Below are 22,800 nucleotides of genomic sequence, written 5' to 3' on the forward strand. Positions count from 1 at the left end.
TTTATCCATTTCAAAAGAAATAGCTAGATTAAACAAAAAGAACACATTTTATGTTTATATGTTACAATGAGGTTGTCCATAGTTATGCACTAACACGTGGTTGTTTTCCAGTGGTTTGTATAAATGTTCCTTAAAGTTGTAGGCTATGGATGGTGAATGACTAGCAAATAGAGTTGTTTTGTACCTATTTTCATGTATAAAGTGTGCCTATTTCTGTGCATAAAAAATATAGTATGTAAAGTGGTTCTAAGGTGTCACTGTGTGCAGCTTTCAAAATTATTGCCATTGTTTTATGTAAATCATTTCAGGTTTTAAGGAAGTCAGTGATCATTCAAAAGACACAGAGAGCTATGAGTATGACTTGATAGGAGTGACTGTTCACACAGGAACAGCAGATGGTGGGCACTATTACAGCTTCATTAGAGATATAGTCAATCCACATGCTTATAAAAACAATAAATGGTGAGTTTTAACTATTTTATTCTTGGGATTTGAAAAAATCTTTTTTTCTGTTCTTAAAGTATAAGATTTTGATAGCTTTTTCTTGAAATATGTTTTCTGATTTTAGTTTTCTAAAAACTTTCTATAAAGTTGGGAAAGGGGGTACATAAAGTGTTGAAATGAAAGCAGCTTTCAAAAGATAGTATGAATCTGTTGTTCTTAAACTTCATAGATCTCCAGACTTTTGAGAATTTGGATGAATGCCTGCCTGAGAAAAATGAGCACACTCTAAGTTTTGCACACAACTTTAGATTCATAGACAATATTAACACCTTCCAAATCTTACCTCTCTGTGTTCACTTATTCAAGAACTGTTTACTGAATGCTTTCTACAGTGTGACCACAAAGTCCTTATATATTCCGGTTAAAAATTACCTGCATACTTCATTCTTTTCACCTTACCTTTCCCTTCTGACACACACATTCTTTTTATTATCTTTTATCAAGTTAATGGTTGAATGTCACTGATAGCTGGTTTTTGGTTTTTGGATGTTGTTGGGTCAAGTCACAAGTATAGACTGTTGCTGTGCTAGGGAATGTTGTAAGTGTTACAGATACTGCTTTGACCAGGGTGTACATTGATAAGTTGATCTGCAGTTGACAGGATAGTTTTGTTCAACTATATGTCACTCCTTAAGCCATCATGTCCATGGTATCTCTTACTTTTTTGTCCATGTGAATATATTTCTGTATTTTGAATCTTTTTTGTTCATAAGTTTTATTTTTTTAATTATTTATTTTGGGCAGGGGGGTAATTAAGTTTGCTTATTTATTTTGGGGATTGAACTCAGGACCTTGTGTATGCTAAGCATGCACTCTACCACTTGAGCTATACCCTCCCTGCTTGTTCATAAATTTTAAAATGGCGTCTTTATCATTGTAAGTTCTCCATTCTCTTAATGTTTTCTAATAGCTTTACATGTAATGTGTATATTTTTCTATGTCTATGAGTCTTTCTGTTTTGTAAATAAGTTCATTTGTGTCATATTTTAGATTATACTTGTAAGTGAAATGTGCTATTTGTCTTTCTCTGTCTTACTAGTAAGTGACTTACTTCACTTAGTATCATAACCTCTAAGTCTATCCATGTTGCTGCAAATGGCATTATTTCATTCTTTTTATGGCTGAGTAATATTCCACTGTGTATGTGTATATATTTAGGTTGTTTCCATATCTTGGCAATTGTAAACAGTGCTGCTGTGAACATTGGGGTGCATGTATCTTTTCAAATTAGAGTTTCACCCAGATACATGCCCAGGAGTGAGATTGCTGGATCATATGGTAACTCTATTTTTAGTCTTTTAAGGAACCTCCATACTGTTTTACATAGTGGCTGCACCAATTTACATTCCCACCAGCAGTGTAGGAGGTTCCCTTTTCTCCATACCCTCTCCAGTGTTTGTTATTTGTCGATATTTTTAATGATGGCCATTCGATGGGTGTGAGGTAATACCTCTTTGTAGTTTTGATTTGCACTTCCCTGATAATTAGCAGTATTGAGCATCTTTTCATGTGCCTGTTGGCCATCTGTATGTCTTTGAAGAAATGTCTGTTAGGTCTTCTGCCCATTTTTTGATTGGGTTGTTTGTTATTGAGCTGTATGAGCTGTTTGTATATTCTGGAAATTAAGTATTTGTTGGTTGCATCATTTGCAAATATTTTCTCCCAATCTGTAGATTGTCTTTTTGATTTGTTTATGTATGGTTCCTTTGCTGTGCAAAAGCTTATAAGTTTAATCAGGTCCCGTTTGTTTATTTTTGCTTTTATTTCTATTGCCTTGGGAGACTGACCTAAGAAAACATTACTACAGTTTATGTCAGAGAATGTTTTGCCTTTGTTCTCTTCTAGGAGTTTTATAGTATCATGTCTTATATTTAAATCTTTAAGCCGTTTTGAGTTTAGTTCTGTGTACGGTGTGAGGGAGTGTTCTGTCTTCACTGATTTACATGGGGCTGTTCAGCTTTCCCAACACCACTTGCTAAAGAAACTGTCTTCTCATTGTTTGTTTTTGCCTCCTTTGTCAAATATTGATTGGCCGTAGGTGGGTTTATTCCTAGCCTCCCTGTTCTGTTCCACTGATCCATGTCTGTTTTTGTGCCAGTACCACACTGTTTTGGATTACTATAGCTTTGTAGTATTGTCTGAAGTCTGGGAAGGTTATACCTCCAGCTTTGTTCTTTTTCCTCAGTATTGCTTTGGCAAGTCTGGATCTTTTATGGTTCCATATAAATTATAGGATTATTCTAGTTCTGTGAAAAATGTCATGGGTAATTTGATAGGAATTGCATTAAATCTGTAGATTGCTTTGGGTAATATGGCCATTTCAGCCATATCAGTTCTTCTAATCCAAGAGCGTGGGATACCTTTCCATTTCTTTAAATCATCTTCAATTACCTTTATCAATGTTTTATAATTCTCAGCATTAGAAGTCTTTCATCTCCTTGGTCAGGTTTATTCCTAAGTGTTTTATTTTTTACTGATGTAATTTAAAAAGGAATTTTTTTTCAAATTCCCCTCTCTGATATTTCATTGTTAGTGTATGAAAATGTAACAGATTTCTGTATGTTAATTTTATGTCCTGCTGACCAGCTGATTTGATCAGTTCTAGTAGTTTTTGTGTGGAGTCTTTAGGGTTTTCTATACATAATACCATTTTATCTGCATATTATGACAGTTTTACCTCTTCTCCAATTTGGATACCTTTTATTTCTTGTCTGATTTCTGTGGCTAGGACTTCCAGTACTATATTGAATAGAAGTGGTGAGTGGACATCCTTGTCTTGCTCCAGATTTTAGCAGTAAGGCTTTCAAGTGTTACGTTGTCTGTGGGTTTGTCGTAAATAGCTTTTATTATGTTGAGATATGTCTCCTCTGTCCCACTTTGGTAAGAGTTTTTATCATGAATGGGTATTGAATTTTATCAAATGCTTTTTCTGCATCTATTGAGACAATCATGTGGTTTTTGTCTTTTGTTGATGTCGTGTATCCCATTGATCGATTGCTTACGTTGAACCATCCTTGTGCCCCTCAGATGAATCCAACTTATTTGTGGTGTAGGATCTTTTTATGTGTTGTTGGCTTTGGTTTGCTAATATTTTGTTGAAATTTTTTGCATCTATGTTCATAAAAGCTATTGGCCTGTAATTTTCTTTTTTGGTATTTTTGTTTAGTTTTGGTAGCTTTACATGTTATATTTATGTAAACTTTTTGTTTCTTGCTTTTATGAACTCTTCTGTTCCTCCTAGGTTATAAATAGATCTGTCAGACTCTAGGGTAGTTATGACTATGTTGTAAAATTACATTCCCAATTTCTAGTAGATTAGAATTGGCAAAACAAGAGCTTGGAATTTATCCTGTTTTAATAAGTTTGACCAGTATTTGTGATGTGTTAGAAATAGTACATATATACTTGATCAGCACTGTGTGTTCTGCCTTAGGTATCTTTTTAATGATGCTGAGGTAAAACCTTTTGATTCTGCTCAACTTGCCTCTGAATGTTTTGGTGGGGAGATGACGGTAAGTTTTATTCAAAAATTATAAATGTTTTGTGACTTTCTAAGTGTTTTGCAGTATCATAAAATCCAATAGCTAAGTCATTCACTTTTTTTTTTATCACCATGATTAAATCAAAAATTATTCAATTGTTGCTTATTATTTAGTATTGTTTAGTATGTTTGGAACATATACCAGACATTAGGAAATATTTTTAATCACTATTTCTTTATCTAAGAAGTTTTGATTAAGGCACTTGAGTCTTACAGTTGAACAATTAGATAATACTGTAAGTATTGAATTACATTGCCATGAGACATTATGATTAAGTTGTTTACTTGAATATTTTGAGATTACAGCAGAAAGAAATTACTCTTTATTGAGTTCATATAAACGATTTTGACTAAGAAGTTGACTAAAGCTGAACTTCTAAAGATTGTTCTTTAGTACTTTTTTTTTCTTTTCTTTTCTTTTCTCTTTTTTTTTTTTTTTTTTTTGGTGGAGAGAAGGTAATCAGATTTATTTGTTAGTTTTTAGAGGAGGTCCTAGGGTTTGAACCCAGGACTTCGTGCATGCTAAGCATGCGCTCTACCACTTGAGCTATACCCTCCCCCGCTTTAGTACTTTTTTAACAGCAGCAGCCACCTGCTTATTACTAATAACAGGATAGAAAAAGACTATCTGTTATGTAATTAGCAGTTAAATATAAGAAAAGATAGTCAGGTTGGGGTAGTATTATAATAATTTCACTTCTTCATATGCATTTTACCCTAGTACCAATTTTCTGAAAACTTTAAAAGTACCTTGTTGATTTTCACAAATCAAGTATTAAAAAGTCATTTCTATTTCACAGATAAGCTCAGATAAAGTTATTTTCCCCTTTAATAGCCATATTGATTGTGAAATAACTGTTCACATTCTGGATTTTAATGAAGAGGCTTTTTTATTGCTCTTTAGTGCTTTTATGAACTATTCTGAGTAGAAAAGAAAAAGTAGACCAATTGCTCACACTTGGAAAATGGGTAGAAGGAAGTAAATAATGAGTTACCATTGAAGCCATAACTATAAATGTATTGCATCCCTAGATGTTATTCCATAGGATATTTCCTTTAAAAAAAAAAAAAAAGAAAGAAAAGAAACAAACTGTTAAACTCTTCTTTTAAAAGGCAGTTTTTCAGATTGCAAGTTCATTTTATTAAGCTTTATATATTTGATGGTAAAGTACCTTAAAAAATGTTTTGAACCTCGTTTTTAAAATCCTAGCCAAAAACTTAAGTCATGGACTTTAGTGAATATAATGCTTTTTGAAAACTATTTACAAGGTTACTGTAAAGTATAAAATATTTCATATATAAATACAGTTGAGTGTACCCATTTTTTAAAGAAGGAAAACTTATTTTTTTTAAACAGACCAAGACCTATGATTCTGTTACAGATAAATTTATGGATTTCTCCTTTGAAAAGGTAACTATTTCTTTCCTATACAATTTTACATTATTTTCTGAATTTCACGTTTTCTAGTCTTACAGTTACACTGTGTCAAAATGAAAATACACCTGTTTGTTTTGTTTTGTTTTGTTTTGTTTTTGCCTCTTAAAGACACACAGTGCTTATATGCTGTTTTACAAACGCATGGAACCAGAGGAAGAAAATGGCAAAGAGTACAAATTTGATGTTTCATCCGAGTTACTAGAGGTACAAGTAAATTTAACTTCAGCAGCAAATTAAAAACATATTAAGTATTTATGCAAGGATTAGTACTATAATATGAAAACAGGCTATAACATCACTAGAATCTATAATTGAGGGTAGACCTATTTAATACTGTTTACAGATAGTCTTGGTAACACTGACATACATAGGTGAATGTAAGGTGAATGTAAAGTGAATGAGATTAACAGGAGTGGAAAACAATTACTAGTAACATGGTAAAAAAAAAAAAATGGTTGATGGAATCAAGGCAAGTTCACAGGTAACTTGGGTGGTTGATAATATTCTTGGATTGGGTGATAGGATTGCAAATGATCCTTTTCTTCTGCATCATGTTACAAGTATATAGTGTATTTGAAATGTATTTGAAATATGTATTATGTATATTTTAAAATGTGCCTCATTTGTAGTAATGAGGTTCTCATTGTTTCCTAATGTAGTAAGTGTTAATGCTACTTTAATGTTTTAAGATTTATAAAAAGTATTCACAACTCATTATGTTTTATCAGTGTTATAAAGTCAGTCAGCCAAAAGTACAGAAAGTAAATCTCCAGAATGATTTTCTTGATAAAAATTTGTTTCTACTATCTAGACAGTTCAGCTTTTACTGTCTGATTTATTGATTGATATTTGCACTGTTATACTCAGGTATTAAAACTGAGTGGATTTTGCTCCACAGACACTCTTAGCTGGTATCTTGCCTACCTATAATTTACCGATTTATAATTTATCAGAAAAGCCAAGAATATTATCTTCTTTCAAACCCTTGAGTTGGATTTACCAGCAAAATTAAATGCTTTACTGGATTTCAAGTTACTAAACTCACCTATTTATACAAAAATTTATTTCAAGTGCTATCATAACTGAAATTAAGTAGATTATGATCACCATTATGTATAAGACTTTGTGTCCCCAGGGTATTCAGACAAACATGTTCTAGATGAGAACCCAACAGTATTTAATGATAGCCAGCCCACTTGTGAAGTAAAATGAAATTTTAAATAAAACATTTAGCAATAATACAGTTGACACTTGAACAACACGGGCTTAAACTGTGGTGTCCCCTTACATGTGGATTTTTTCCCAATAAATACAGTATCTGTAAGTAAATATGAATTTCTTAAGTTACCTTTTCATTTTTTATGTCATAGTAATATGTCTATAGTGTTTTGTATCATATGACTATTGATGCAAGTATTGACGAATGATTCATCTTGCAAACAGACATAAAATCACAGTAGATAAATACAGTACAGTACTGTAAATGTATTTCCTCTCACTTAGATTTTCTTAACATTTTCTTCTCCCTAGCTTATTTTAATTGTAAGAATACAATGTATCATACATATAATGTACAAAATATGTTTTAAATGACTGTTTGTTATTGGTAAGGCTTCCAGTCAACAGTAGGCTACCAGTAGTTAAGTTTTGGAGAGTCAAAAGTTACACACAGATTTTTTACTGTGCAGGATTTTGGCATTCCTTACCCCTTCATTGTTCAAGGGTCAACTGGAACTTGTTCGTTTACATAAATGGTTTTCAAACTTTCTGTTCTCAGGACCCCTTTATATTCTTAAAAATTATTGAGAACCTTAAGGAGTTTTTAATTTTAAAGTGGTTATATATTTCAGTATTTACCATAATAGAAATTAAAACAAAATATTTAAATTTATTTTAAAATATCAAAAATAAACCTGTGGCATGCAATATAAAAAACATTTTATGAAAGTTTTTTTTTTTTTTTTTTCAGAATAAAACACTTCAGTGAGAAAAGTGGCCCTGTTTTATATTTTTGTAAATGTCTCTAGTATCTGATTTAATGGAAGACAGATTCTGCCTGTGGTCTCTTGTGATCTCATTCATCATTGAGCCTCTGGAAAACTCCATTGTTACACTCAGGAGAGAATGAGAGATTTAACAAGGCAGATAGCATTGTAGTAGTATTAAGAAAATTGTTTGGACCTTACAGACACCCTAAAAAGATCACAGAGACATCCGGGGGAGGGGGGATGCTCTCTAACCCATTCTTTGAGAACCACTGATTTATGTTGACAAAAGAGAATCCCAGACCTCTGCTCTACTATAACAAGAAAAATAAACTGAACTACATTAGAACATCCTTGATTACAGACCTAACCAAACATTTTTCATATCATTGTTTTGGCTTATGAATTTAAAATGTTTGCCTGCATATACATTTTACTTTAAAAATTAAATAAAAAATAATAATACTGCTACTTAATAAAGATTTTAAGTATAAATTAGAATCTTATGCTTTAGATTTGTACAGTTAAAATATAGCTGGTAGCAGACTTTCTCAAAAGGGAAAATAGAAAGTTTTAGAATCATAAAATATATTAAGTAAGCAAACATTATAAATTGTAGTGACAATTGTGGATAAAACAAGTAGAGTGCTCAGAAAGGGTTGTTACTTAGATCAGGATTGCTGAGGAAGGTGATCAGGAAATGCTTCAGATTATCCTAAAACTGAGACTTGAGAGTTAGTAAGGAGTTAATCATGTGACGAGTACTCCAGGCAGAGAGAACATTACATACAAATCCCCTGAGGAAGGAGCTTATTGGCGTGTTGTAGAAGCTGACAGATGACTTCTTTTGCTGTGATGATTAATCAGTGCAAGAGAGTGGCCCAAGATGAAGTTGGATGGGTATATAGAAAATACCTAAGAATGTTTCTATCAATGTAGTACAGTAATCTCACACTTAGTCATAACCCAGTTGGCTCCACATACAGTGTATTGGTGCCGTGTAAAAAGGACCATCAAAAAAGATAAATATTTCTGTAGGATAGAAATTTAGTAGAATTAAAAGCACTGAGTTCTGGTGGAAATCACAGGTCTACCAGTGTTTAGGTCCATAGCAGACAGTAGTGGTGAAGAGTTAAACAAAAATTATGACACAAGATCTAGAGCTGAGAGCTGTGGCTAGGAGCAAGAAGCTCAGAATTGGCTGTGTAAAGGCACTGAATCGGAATGGGTGAATGCTGTCAGACTGTCCTTGGGGCTGTACAGAAAGCTGTATACCTGGAGATGCCAGAGGACCAAGAACTCTAAAGCAGGCCAGGTCAGGTCTGTGATACTGCAAGTATCAGTGTGATGCAGGAGCTCTAACACATGGTTATAAGACTTGGTTCTGTACTAGAGACATGGGCTAGGAAGGCAAGTAGAGGTGGTTTTAAGTCTTCAGTGGAATAAAGACAGTAATGTCTGTAATCGGAGCATACATTTATTCTAGATAAAAATAATTATATGGAGCTTACTTGAGCATGCTTAGAGTGTTCAGAGAGAGAAAGGAACACAAAAATTAAAGTCTGCAAAGCCAATTCTACAGAACAAATGTCAGAAATAATCATTTTTCACAACTTTCATAGAGTAAACAAAATCCCCTCGTTTAGGTCTGCCAACCTGAATAAAATTTATTTTGCCAGTTTTTAAACAAAACCTTTCTCTCTCATGACCTGTTCTTACCAAAATATCAACCTAACACAGTTTTCATGTATGTTATCAACATAATAGTTTTTTCATTATATATTTGCTCTTCAGACAGGTGGGATTTCAGAGTTCTTTCAAAATCCTCATAAATACATTTTTTTTAAATCATTATCACTTGAGGTAGCCAGAGAAGTAATGATAAATTGGATCAGGTTTAGTAACTACTTTCATATTCTATGTACCTGGGGAAAAACCAACATGAATTTTAAGCGCATGTATTTTTTTGTTTTTTGCTTCTTTTAGAGCAAGTCTCTTGGTGTGTGTGTGTCTAATAAAAATACTTGTAAAATGTAATGAAGAAAATATTTTCTGACATCTCTTGTTAACATGTTTTTTCTCTTCAGTGGATTTGGCATGATAACATGCAGTTTCTTCAAGATAAAAACATTTTTGAACATACTTACTTTGGGTAAGTTTGGTAGATTTAGTAATAGATTTTTTTGTTACACATTTCCTAAAAATCTTATTCCATAAGAATTTTAACAATATTTTCAAATTGCAGGTTTATGTGGCAGTTATGTAGTTGTATCCCCAGTACATTACCAGATCCTAAAGCTGTATCCTTAATGACAGCAAAGGTAATATATAACCTTAGATAATTTCTTCGAGATTAGCTACTTTAAAATAATTAAATCTTTTTGCTTAATTTTATCTTTTCTTACAGTTAAGCACTTCCTTTGTCCTAGAGACATTTATTCATTCAAAAGAAAAGGTATGTGTTTTCTTTTGTAAATATTTATGTCATTTATGTTATTTATTAGCTATCTCTTAATGCCTTCAGTGACTTTTTTTTCTTTTTTAGCCCACAATGCTTCAGTGGATTGAACTGTTGACCAAACAATTTAATAATAGTCAAGCAGCTTGTGAGGTGAGGTGAATAATTCAACAAACAATGCATAGCTTAAGATTCACTTTTTTGTTTTGTTTTCTTTTATTCTTAACTTAGATGCTGCAGCAAAATTGTTTTATCTTTTATAAATCATATGAAGTCCAATGTAAGTTGTTCCTAAAATTACTTGATTGCTAAGAGAAAGTTATAATTATGTATCAAATTCATTATATTACTTAAATAATTGATTTTTAAGTTATTTAAAAATCCTTGCTGCCCCCTTGTGTATTAAAAGGAAAAAATATAGAAAATTCAGAATACTGTACCAGGTATTTCTTAAGTACTTTTGCATGTTATTAGAAAATATTTAAAAATGTGTATCGCCCTTCTCCCTCTGAGGAAAAAAAAGCATATATCCCTGTAGATGAATTTATGTCCTATTTTATATTCTCCCATATTGCACTGTAAGAGAAATACATCCCTAAGGATAATATGCTCACAGGTAAAGATCAGTTAGCCATATTGCCATCTTAATTTCATTTATGGTTATGTCCCAGAGTATTGTGTACTTTTCTAGGAATGTGAGTCTTATAAATTTCCAGAGGTGGGAGATAGCAGCATAGTGAACAATAGATGAGGTTAGTTGAAGATTTTTTCATATATAGAAGGTTTTTAGAAAGATTTTTTTTTAAAGTTTTCTTCAGTTCGTTTGTTTGAATTAGTATTTAAACAAGATTCACATTTGCTTTTGTCTCCTAAGTTACTTTTCATCTATAATACAGTTGACCCTTGAGCAGCACAGGTTTGAACTATGTGGGTCCACTTATGCACAGATTTTTTTTTTCAATTAATATTGTGGTTGGTTGAATCTGAGGATGCAGAGGAACCTCAGACACAGAGAGTCAACTATGGGACTTGAATATCTGCACATTTTGGTGTATCCTGAGGCTCCATACCATAGAGCAACTGTACTTACCTTTTTTTTCCTTCCTTACCATTTTATCTTTTGTTCTGCAGGATTTTCCACATGCTGCATTTAACCTATTGCATCCTTCTGGTGTTACTTAACATATTCCTCTATCCTCCTCCCTTTTCATAATTTTTAAAAAACTGTTTGGTAGATGCAGATGGTTGATTAGATCATAAGTTTGTTTTTGTTTTTGTTCTTTTTTTAATAAAGTTGCCACTTTAGTTTTTTCACTAAGAATTTTCCTCTGGAATCCTCTCAAGGAGCTAGAATTCTCTACAGTTGTCTACATAATTACTGAATTATGTGTATGTATAGATAGGTAGTACAGTTCAATAGAGGAGTTAATGTGATTAAGAGCTATCTTGAAATTATGCCTTAGATAAGCATAAAATAAGGTGTATTTGTTACGTAGAGAACATAATTTGTTTTTAAACAGAAAGAAAGTGAATCATACTCAGATCATGTATTAATAGGAATAAAATATTGTACAGTGTGACATTCATGAAGACTAAGAGGAAAATAGTATTCCACTTTTTTATGATAAGACTGCAGATTGTCATCATGTAGCTTGTGCACTATAATGTAAGTGGTATCCATGGAATTCTGTAATATGATGACCCTAATTATGACTTAAGGCATTTTAGATTTTGGGCTTTCTAACAGTTGAAGAATCTCTTTTGGTAAGAACTTGAAATAATTCAGATGTCAGCTGGAAGTAAAATCCTTATGTAATTTTTATTCAATTTTATAAGTATTTGTTGAATGTTAAAATCACACTATTCTCTTTTTCTTTTCTTTTAAATATATATTTTTACAGTGGTTTTTGGACCGTATGGCTGATGATGATTGGTGGCCAATGCAGATACTAATTAAGTGCCCTAATCAAATTGTGAGACAGGTAAAAAAAAAAATTATTTGAAAAACAAGTGGCTTTCAAGTTAATTTGTTCCGAAGTTGCCTGTGAATATGTTTTAACCCAGCATTTGATAGCCTATCACAGAAGTCATTTTGCTGGTTTTCACCAGCCTCTTTTGGCAAATCAGCTGTCATTCCAGTCAGGTGATTAAAATCATTCACATTTCCAAGTTACAGAAAAATAACTGCAACTGCGTATTTTCTCAGATTTTACTCTGACTACTTTAAGAGTTGTACTGATTCTTTTCAGATCCTTATATAGTCTAAACATGGTAGGGTACTGTGATGGCCTTGAAAGTTAAATGAACATAACTTACTGAATGTAACTTAAATGAATATAACTTATTTCTGTGACGGATCCTGAACTGTCACATGAATCAATTTGCTTTTCTTAAATCATTGGAAAAATTAACAAGGAAGAAAATACATACATATGTATATGTATGTATTTATTTTATTTCTTTAAAAATTTTTTTTGTAATTGGTTATTTTTATTAATAACTTTTAAGTTTAGTACAAAATTTAGGTGACCCCAGATGTATGTATTTATTTACATATATGTATGTATTTTTATATGTATATGTACACACACACATATTTATGACACAAAACCAAAAATTTAATCTGAAATATGCCACTTCCCAGTTACTCTTGAGATACAATTCTTATATCATAAAACTTATCAAAACTTTTTAAAGTATAAAATTTAATGGTTTTTAGTATGTTCCCAAACTATGTGACCATCATCTAATTTTATAATACCCTGAGAAGAAATCTACCTATTAGCAGTTCTTCCGTTTTATCCTGTCCCTTTTTTCCAGCCCTTGGCAACCATTAATCTACTTTCTGTCTCTGTGGATTTGCCTATTCTGACCATTTCATATAAGTAGAATCATATGGTATGTGGGTCTTCTGTGACTGGTTGCTTTGATTTAACAGTGTCTTCAGGGTTTATCCATGTTGTAGCTTTTATCTGTGCTTCGTTTCTTCTTATTGCCAAATAATATTCTGGGTACCAAATTTTGTTTATCCATTCAACAGTTGATAAACACTTGCGATGTTTCCACTTTTTGGCTCTTTTGCATAACACTGCTCTGAACATTTGTTTACACATGTGTGGACATATGTTTTCAGCTCTTTTGCATATATATGCAGGAATAAATTGCTGGGTCATGTGGTTACTCTATGTTTAACATTTATAGGAACTACCATGCTTTTTTCATGATGTCTGCACCAGTTTACATTCCCACCAGCAATCTATGAAGGTTCCAGTTTTGCTCCATTTTCTTCAACATTTGTTATTGTCTTCTTGATTTTAGCCATCTTAATGGGTATAAAGTAGTATCTCATTGTGGTTTTGGTTTGCATTTCCTTAGTAATTAATGATATTGAACATCTTTTCATGTGCCTCTTGGCCATTTGTATATTTTACTTAGAGATTCCCTAGACATTTTTAATCCATGTTGTTTTGGATAAACTTAAATCATATTTCCTTCTCCTAGTCATTGAACTTCTGATAAGCAGCTGTCCTGCCTGACTCCACTCTTCTGAAAGATGCTGAGTTTTCTTTTCTCTGTATCTCCACTAGTTAAGAAGGTTTTGGTTGAGCTTTTGTTGGGTAATCTCTATTACTGAATCGTGTAGTTTGTTACTGCTTTTTCCCTTACGATAAAATGGAATATTGTTTTTCAACCTACTCTACCTTGTTTCTTAAGTCTGTAGTTGAGACTCCAGGAAAGTTTTAGAATATGAAAAGATAATCAATCTGTAGGCAGAATATAAATGGATAACAAAGAGTTTTTAATTGTGTTAATTTTTCAGTATCTTTGTTACTTGCTTTCTGTTGACTCTTACGTTGTTGTATCTTTTCATTTATAGATGTTTCAGCGCTTGTGTATCCATGTGATTCAGAGACTTAGACCTGTACATGCTCATCTCTATCTACAGCCAGGAATGGAAGATGGGTAAGAAGTATTCCTTTTGAACTGAATGTTTTATTTTTAAGCTTTTTGATGATCTGCCTATAGATCATCAAATTTAAATATACGTATTTAAATATTTAGGTTCTTCTATTTGAAGATAATATGTAATAATATAAATCAAGGACCAAAAGTTTTGTCCTGTTTATTTAAGTGCATTTCAAAATCCACTACAAATAACTTTGACTTGGTCTTTTTGTTTTAATTGATTTAGCCAGACACAATAACTGGAATCCAACTATTTGTATTATTGTAACTGGTGTTCATTATTACAAAGATAAAAGAGATAAATTCAGCTTTTTAAACTATTTCTCCTCCCAAAATATCTATCCCAAGACTTCACACTTTATCTAAGATAGATTAAATTGTGTTTTCAGGTCAGATGATATGGATGCTTCAGTAGAAGATATAGGTGGTCGTTCATGTGTCACTCGATTTGTGAGAACTCTGTTATTAATTATGGAACATGGTGTAAAGCCTCACAGTAAACATCTTACAGAGTATTTTGCCTTCCTTTACGAATTTGCCAAAATGGGTGAAGAAGAGGTACAGCTATATTTTGTTTATTTCTGGAATTATGTACTTATTTTCAGTATTTAAAACTTAATTGTTTTTATATTTTAAAATCAATATTTTTATTTTTAGAGCCAGTTTTTGCTTTCACTGCAAGCCATATCTACAATGGTACATTTTTACATGGGAACCAAAGGGCCTGAAAATGTAAGTACAGTTATGTCATATCAGGAATTTAGAGGCCATGTCTTCAAGTTTGCATCATGGAAAGTCAATAGATACTAGGTTACTTTTAAGTCTCTTCTAACCCTGATACTAAATAATTTTAGGGGTCTAAGTTGGGTTGGTGTTTGTAATGGATATAGCAGGAAAAGAAATGATCAAGTGATGTTTCACTGGTATGGCCCTGCATCACAGAGAATAAATTGAGGCAAAATGGCCACCACCTACTTTAGGGTCCTATCAATAGCATGTTGATTTTGGTAACATTTTTGTTGGCCATATTTTTTAAGCCCTTTGCTATTAAGTTTGTCAGAGTCTTCCAAGAATTCAAGTAGCTGGTGTATTCATAATATTGGAGTATTACGTCAATTTTGTGTTGTCTGAAATGACTACATTGGATTGAATGCTCTATTTTCACTATCTTATTTAATCCTTGTTGCAGCCCTAAGAGGTAAGTACTATTGTTATCTCCATTTTATACATGGGGAACTTGAGGCATAAAGAAGTTACTTTAAAAAAAAAAAAGTTAACTTGTTTTAGTTCACAGTGAGTTGGGCTTCCATCCTTGGTTAAACTCCTGAGCAAAACTGTTAACAACTATGCTGTAATGCTTCTCCAAATATGTACTATTATTATCTAGTTCCAGCCTATATGGTTACTTGTTTAGACTGCGTTTCTTTTACTTTGTTAGATCATGAGATCTTACTCTTGCATTTCAAAGCCCAAATGCTATTTCTTTGAGATACTATTTGGATTATCTGAAAACTGCAAATAAGGATTTCTTAATTCATGTAACTGGCACTTTTATTAAATAGGAAGTTTGTTTTATCATTCTCATAAATTTTTATTCTGATTTATCTTCCTATGTAGGCTTGCTGTAAGATAAAATAAATTATTATTAAAGAATTTGTCTCTTTAGGTAAGGTATATAGTCACAGTATTGGAAATTGTTGTTTTTCATGCTCTGCTAAGTCGAAAATTGTCCTAAATGCAGTTTAGACTTTGAAGTTAGGGTTAGGCCTATGAGTGGTTATTTTTCATGATACATGCTGCTGCTACCATCTACCCTGCTGTTTGCTCTCAACATAGTGTTAAAAATTAATATCATATTAAAAATAGATTTTGTTCTGCTCTAGCCTCAAGTTGAAGTGTTGTCAGAGGAAGAAGGGGAAGAAGAAGAGGAGGAAGAAGATATTCTCTCCTTGGCAGAAGAAAAATACAGGCCAGCTGCCCTTGAAAAAATGATAGCTTTAGTTGCTCTTTTGGTTGAACAGTCTCGCTCAGAAAGGTGAAATGTTTCAACATTCAAAGTGCTTTAAAGCATGTTTGATTTTATTCCTTTTACATAATTGTTTTACCACTATTAACCCAATAGCTTTTGTTGCTTAAATCTTTTTAAATAACAACACTATTCATCAACTCTTGTAGCATAACTATTTCAATCCTTTGTATCAAACTCTTACTTTGCCTCTGAGTCATGTTAGAAAAATATACATTGAAGAAATATACAGTAAAGTATCTAGCAAAATTATATGTGCATTCATCTTTTAACCTAGCAACTCCACTTCTGGGAATCTGTTCCCAAAATACAGAAAGCTGTATATGTAGTGCTATTTACTGAAGCAGTGCTTATAAATAGCAAAAGATTGAAAATGTCCACAAAGAGGGGACTAGTTGAAGAAACAGAGCATCCACTCAGTAGAGTAACCTATAAAAAAAAAGGAAGTATGGAATATATCTGTACTACCATGGAGAATAATTTAGGGTAGATATTACTATGTGAAAAAAAATGAGGTGGGGAAAAGTATAGTATGCTACTTTTTAGAAAAAAGGTGAGGCTGTGTAAAAGTGAGTGAGAAAGAGTGTGTGTGTGTGTGTGTGTGTGTGTGTGTGTGTGTACATATAGCCAGTCCTCATTATTCATGGATTTCCAATTTGTGTATTTGCCTACTTAGTAAAATTTCCTTGTAATCCCCAAAACACTACTTGTGGAGCTTTTATAGTCATTTGTAATTTGCAGAATGTATATGTACAGATTAGTAAAAAAAAAAAAACAAAAAAAAAATTTGGGTTTGACACACGCTTTCCCAGCTGAGGTCAAACATCATGACCCTCTGCCTTCCCATTTCAGTTCTCATATTGTAAACAAATGCTTTTGTGAAGTATATGCCACTTTTTTCACATTTATACCTTTTGTTGGTGATTGGCTGTTTATGACAGCCCCATAAATAGTGCTAAATGCTGTCTAGTGTGTTCCTAAGCCCAAGAAAGCCATAATCTGCTGTAGGTAGAAAATACGCATTAGGTAAGCTCATTCAGGTTTGGTTACAGTGCTGTTTACTGTGCGTTCAGTACTAATGAATCAACATTAAATCAGATATCTAAAATTTAAACGAAACATAAAGCAAGGTAACATATTGATCTATTGATGAAAGTTGTGACCAGAGGTTCACAGGAACCTAACTGTGTTATGTTCCCTATGAGCAATGAGTTGGTATTCACTAATTCAGTATTCACTGATTCAGTATTTGCAGCTCTTTATAGAATATAAGTACTACAAATGACAGGAATTGACTATTTTTTTAAATTGAAGACTAAATTTTAAAAAATAAACTTTAAAAAAAGTTTCCAGTGGTTGTCGGAGGGGAAAACAGGCTGGAGGGGACAGGAATGGCAGTTTGACTTCTTTGAATATAGTATATTGTTTTGTTTTTTAGATTTATCTTTGGAATTATGTAAATGTTTCAATAATTATAAATAAATTAATAAAATGCAGTCCCTAAAAAATCAGAAGCAGACTGAAATAAATGAGCCTAACTGTCCATTGAGTTGGTGACATGGCCACTGGAGTGGAATTAAAGTGACTTTAGAACACATTAATTTAACTGTAATTTTTAGTAGGATGTACCTGAAGGACAAAAAGAATTGTTAAATTATCCTAAAGGGTTTCACTAATTATATTGTTAGTAGTACAATTAGAATTATCATTATGAAACTATTTGTATTAGAGAATAAAGGAAGTAAGTGCTAATGTCCTTAGAAACCAAGATTTTCAGAAAACGAGATATACAAATATAAAATTGTAGGGTGTTTACTTAACTTTTAAAACTAAATTTGAATTTGGGAATGTCAGGAGACCTCATGGTATATTTTTTCTTAAGTAAACAAATAATGTATTATGTATCTCCATTTATCTGAAAAGGCCTAGAAATCCTGCTCAGCCCAGGATCAATGAGTGCCCCTTTCATGTAGATACCATTTCCTGCTGAAAAGAAATCAAGGTTCCTTGGGAAAATGGATAATTCTAGGTCTTGGACAAGAAATTAATGGGAAACCTGGAACGATTTGCATTTTGGAAGGCAAGGAGGCTGTCAAAGACTACTGAGGTCATGTTAAAAGGACTCAAGCATCAACTTGAGGTTTCTACTGGTCGTAGATTAGACAACCTGAGTATCAATAATAGTAACTGTGAGTGGACTAAAACACATCATAAATGTTTACATCCGTGAGTTCATAATGATACCTAAAAAACAAAAACTTTTTAAATTTTGGCAACCTTTGGAGTATATTAAGAAACCAAACAATAATTTTGGAAACTTACTAATAAAGAAACAGTATCAAGCATTTATCTTACTTGCAAGAATTACACCTTGTGGCAACCAAATGGTAAATGAGAGGGATGTTCGTCATCAGAGGTATTTGAGCTAATAAATGTGCAAAAAATGCTGGAATTAGGATACAGTATTTTGCATCCCTAATGAAATAATGCATCTAGGAAACAGTCATCGTTGTCTGAAAACATTACAAAAAGAGGGACAACTTTTCATTGTGTGCCTCCTAATGAAAGTTCACACCACCACCCATGAGGTATTCTTGATTAAAAAGTCAAACCTAGATCTGATCAAGGCTCTAGATCTGACTGCCATTTTATAGGAAATATGGGGACAGAGGAACACGTTAAAACAACACAACAAGGATATAATCAGCAAAATGGAAGTATGGGAAATTCTACAGGACAAACCACCTGCTTTCTTCAACAGATTAATTGCAAGATAAAAACAAAATTGGAAGGGAAACCAGTTGTCTAAATGAAATTTAAAAGACATTTCAACGAATGGCAACAGAGGACTTTGTTGGATCCTGATTCAAACATTAACTATAAAAAAATTTTTTTAGAAACATGAGGAAATTGTACATGGACTGGATATTGTATATTAATAAGAAATTGTTAATTTATTTTAAGTTGAATAATGGTAGTGTGATTATGTTTTTGAAATTTATGTTAAAGATGTACTGAGATTTATGGACTAAGTGATAAAATATGTGAAATTGCTTCAGAATAGTTCATGTTGAGTGAGTAGGAGGTACAAATGAAACAAGACTGACCATGAGTTGGTAATTTGAAGCTGAATGATGGAATACTTACACTATTCTATTTTTGTATGTGTCTGGAATTTTCTATAAGTTAAAAAAAGAAGTGAGCAGCAATTTTAAACTTGAAAGTGAAATTCTCTATTTCTTAGAAGTTCATTTCGTTTTGAAGTTTCTCATGTCAAAGCTCTCTAAATTAGACCCATCCTAGTGTTATACTATATCAAAAGACTGAGTTAATTAAATGGAAATAAAGTAGCTTTGAACTTCCATATACCAATTGTGGAATTCTGAAAAAAATGTCTAAAAGATATCTAACAAGCAAATCTAGCTAGCAAAAAGTTCAAAAATCATTTTATGATGGTGGTTTGGCACACTTGTTATTGAATCAACAATTTTGTTGTGTGTCACAATGCAAGTGGCTATGAAGTAGTACAGAGGAGAGAAAAACTTATTGCCACTAATGTTTTCTTTCAGGCATCTGACATTATCACAGACTGACATGGCAGCATTAACAGGAGGAAAGGTAATTCCTTTTCTATATTAGACCACTTGATAATCACAAAAATAACAAAATAGTACTTAAATGAACAACTTTTGCTTTTAACAGGGATTTCCCTTCTTGTTTCAACATATTCGTGATGGCATCAATATAAGACAAACTTGTAATCTGATTTTCAGCCTATGTCGATACAATAATCGACTTGCAGAACATGTAAGTGCTGAGAAATAGTCTTAAAGTGTTTCGGTAATTTTTGAAGAAAATTCTGAAATTTTCCTTTTTTTGTTTTAGATTGTATCTATGCTTTTCACATCAATAGCAAAATTGACTCCTGAGGTATGTAGGCATTTGTTAATTCTTGTTTTTCAAAGTACTCTCACCACTGACAGTGCTTTCAGATGAACCTTTCTAACTGTTCTGGGGAAAAAATTTATCAAGGTTTCCCCCATAAACAATAACCTATTTTTAACTATGTAACTTGAATAAACTGAGTTACCTCTTCATGTCTTATCACAAATTAATTTTCCCAATTAAATACAAAGTTACATATAAGTTCAATATATCAGAGTACCACCAAGATACTAAGCTTTAAAATTGTTTGGTTTGAAACATATGTTATATCTCAGAAGAAATTAGATTTACCAGAACTGTGCTGGAGAAATATGTGGAAAATAGAATACAGGATTGTACAAAAGTATTATTGTGAAATGGCAATGTTACAGCTACTTTGATAATACATGTCAAATATTACTATGATTATACCTCAGAGAAAAAGGTTGCTACAGGGAACTTTCAATCTAAATTTTTTAATAAACATTGTTGTGTCATAACAGGAGTTTCGATTTTCCCCCCAAATTGACATCCAGAAAAATACATGTTTTCTGTTATGTGTAGCTCCCACACAATTGACACTGTATCCCCAGCTCATCCTGCTGCTTTATGATAGTTCAGGTTCATATGCATGACTACTGAGCTCCCTGACCTAATATAGCAGACCTAAATGTGATGTGTTGAAGACTTATATTTGTTTCTTTTCCACTGAAAGAGGTGGGTTCAAATAGCTCCAAATACAGTCGTGTGTGTGTCTTACAGGCAGCCAATCCTTTCTTTAAATTGTTGACTATGCTAATGGAGTTTGCTGGTGGACCTCCAGGAATGCCTCCCTTTGCATCTTACATTCTGCAGAGAATATGGGAGGTAAGTCTTACAGCAGATGTTTCAGTATTTATTTTTTTAAGGATTTTCTTTTTCTAATATAATCACTCCCATTCTAAGTACCAGTTTCTACTTCCCTGGGTAACTCATAATGGTTTTGGTAAGTCACAGGTCAAGGGAAGAAAAGGTGCTTTAGTCAGAAGACATGAGGAAAAAAAGAGTTCTTGGCTAGTTAGTGTCCTAGATGTTTAAAGACTTTCTCATGGAGTCATAGACAGCTGTCATCCCATCTAAGGTTCTCATTCCCCTACTCTCAAGAAATATTCTGTAAAGTGGAAGCACTAACCACTTCCTTTTCTTCAAGAGTTACAGCTGAGGTTACAGAATTTCTCTTTATTGAGTGTTGGAAATGCCCACTCTCTAGACCAGGGGCCCAGCAAGCTTTCTCTAACGAGCCAGATACTAAATATTTTAGGCTTTGTGGGCCATATGGTTTGGAACCACTCAATTACTGTTTTAGCATAAAACCAGCCATAGAAAATACATAAATGGGCATGGCTGTGTTCTAATAAAAACTTAAAAACAGGCAAACCACAGAATTTGGCCCAAGAGCCATAATTCTAGCCCCTATTCTAGATTCCTAAGATTCCCTTTTCCCAAGAAAACAATCTTCCCAGCATACAGTGAGCTAGTTTTCATTCTCACTTATGGTAACAGATTGGGCAAACAATAAGAAAAGTAAAGATGAGAAACTAGAGAATTAAAAGCACTTTTAAATAAGTTTGTAAACTTAAGACCTAAAAGTCATTGGGTTCCCTTATTGGTCCTGTTTTGGAGTCCTTGGTTATTATAATTTTATTTTGTAAACTAATGACAAATTCTCCTGAACATGTTCCTTTTGATAAAAAATAAGATACTTTAATAAATAGGAAAAAATATGGATGAAACTTCCTAGGCTCTAGTTTTAAAAAACTATTTTGGGTTTAAAGTGTTTAATGCATATTCTGAAAGTAACCTTGAAAAGTATTCGCTCATTCAGAGTTGGCCTTAATATTCTCTTCTTGTCATTTTACTTGCAGGTAATTGAATACAATCCTTCTCAGTGTCTGGATTGGTTGGCAGTGCAGACACCCCGAAATAAACTGGCACACAGCTGGGTCCTACAGAATATGGAAAACTGGGTCGAGCGATTTCTTTTGGCTCACAATTATCCTAGAGTCAGGACTTGTAAGTCAGATACTCAAAAATTAACAAACCATTTGTTGTTGTTCCAAGTTTCGTTTTGTTTTTTTGTTCGTTTGTTTTAAGGTGACCACAATACCCACTGTATAATGCAAAGACTCTTAGAGATGTTGTTTCTAAGGCCAAAATTATATTAGTATTTGAAAACCTATGGCAGTGTTTTTTACAAGTATCTCTAGTGTTTTTGATTTTTTAAGGATAGGAAACTATGTCCTTTTTTGGGTGACATCACCGCCACTATCATTTTTGTTTCCTTTCTTGATAGAGTGACAGAGCATGATTAGCCTAGTGAAGAGAGTGAAGGGTCAGAAAATCCTATCTGAAAAGTAACTTGAGAAGGCTAAGAATAAAGTAGCAATGAAGACACAAAGCATGCTGAGAGAAAACAATTCTCTGAAATTACGAGAGTCAAGTGATAAACATCTTTATTGTACACAGGCCAGAAGGGAATAAACAAAGTTCTTGGAAGACAGATGGACAAACACCAAAAACAGATATTTTGCAGAAAAGGAAATTGCTCATAAGTAAACACAGAATATGCTTTCTTTTGGTAGTATTAAAAGAAATAAAAAATCAAAATAGTTATTTTTCCGTCTTTAATCATGAAATTTAATCATTAAAATCATATTTCCTAGTTTTCTGCTGAGAAGGCACAGAATCAATGACACTCCAGTAGCAGCAAGCACATCAAGTACCCAGATCCATGTTTCTAAACTTCATTCTCCAATAAAACAAATCACAGCTCCTTGGAGAAATGGCTGATTGTAGGACTAGGGCTGGGAATATACAAGATGATCCTGGAGCATCTTCTACAACCAGAAAGAAAAGGAGTGCTCCAAAAACATAATGATGGCAGTATATCAAAGGGACATGGAACCAGCCAGAAAGCTT

The 22,800-nt window shown here is 32.8% G+C and overlaps 1 protein-coding gene across 6 annotated transcripts in view; it reads left to right on the top strand.

Moving 5' to 3' along the window:
- The window catches only part of USP34 (ubiquitin specific peptidase 34), a 202,416-nt gene that overhangs the window by 151,753 nt on the left and 27,863 nt on the right, over nucleotides 1-22,800 (top strand). For all 6 annotated transcript variants that reach the window (XM_064494458.1, XM_031467101.2, XM_031467100.2 and 3 more), the window contains 18 exons: nucleotides 309-462; nucleotides 3,938-4,016; nucleotides 5,403-5,456; nucleotides 5,592-5,687; nucleotides 9,556-9,620; nucleotides 9,714-9,789; nucleotides 9,876-9,923; nucleotides 10,014-10,079; nucleotides 11,828-11,908; nucleotides 13,804-13,889; nucleotides 14,282-14,450; nucleotides 14,550-14,624; nucleotides 15,776-15,927; nucleotides 19,488-19,536; nucleotides 19,621-19,725; nucleotides 19,804-19,848; nucleotides 20,605-20,709; nucleotides 21,747-21,894. In XM_064494458.1, the coding sequence (XP_064350528.1) occupies nucleotides 309-462; nucleotides 3,938-4,016; nucleotides 5,403-5,456; nucleotides 5,592-5,687; nucleotides 9,556-9,620; nucleotides 9,714-9,789; nucleotides 9,876-9,923; nucleotides 10,014-10,079; nucleotides 11,828-11,908; nucleotides 13,804-13,889; nucleotides 14,282-14,450; nucleotides 14,550-14,624; nucleotides 15,776-15,927; nucleotides 19,488-19,536; nucleotides 19,621-19,725; nucleotides 19,804-19,848; nucleotides 20,605-20,709; nucleotides 21,747-21,894 (1,653 nt within the window). The remainder of the gene's footprint in view (nucleotides 1-308; nucleotides 463-3,937; nucleotides 4,017-5,402; nucleotides 5,457-5,591; nucleotides 5,688-9,555; nucleotides 9,621-9,713; nucleotides 9,790-9,875; nucleotides 9,924-10,013; nucleotides 10,080-11,827; nucleotides 11,909-13,803; nucleotides 13,890-14,281; nucleotides 14,451-14,549; nucleotides 14,625-15,775; nucleotides 15,928-19,487; nucleotides 19,537-19,620; nucleotides 19,726-19,803; nucleotides 19,849-20,604; nucleotides 20,710-21,746; nucleotides 21,895-22,800) is intronic.

Source organism: Camelus dromedarius, chromosome 15, assembly GCF_036321535.1.
Source record: "Camelus dromedarius isolate mCamDro1 chromosome 15, mCamDro1.pat, whole genome shotgun sequence".
Lineage (NCBI taxonomy): Eukaryota > Metazoa > Chordata > Mammalia > Artiodactyla > Camelidae > Camelus > Camelus dromedarius.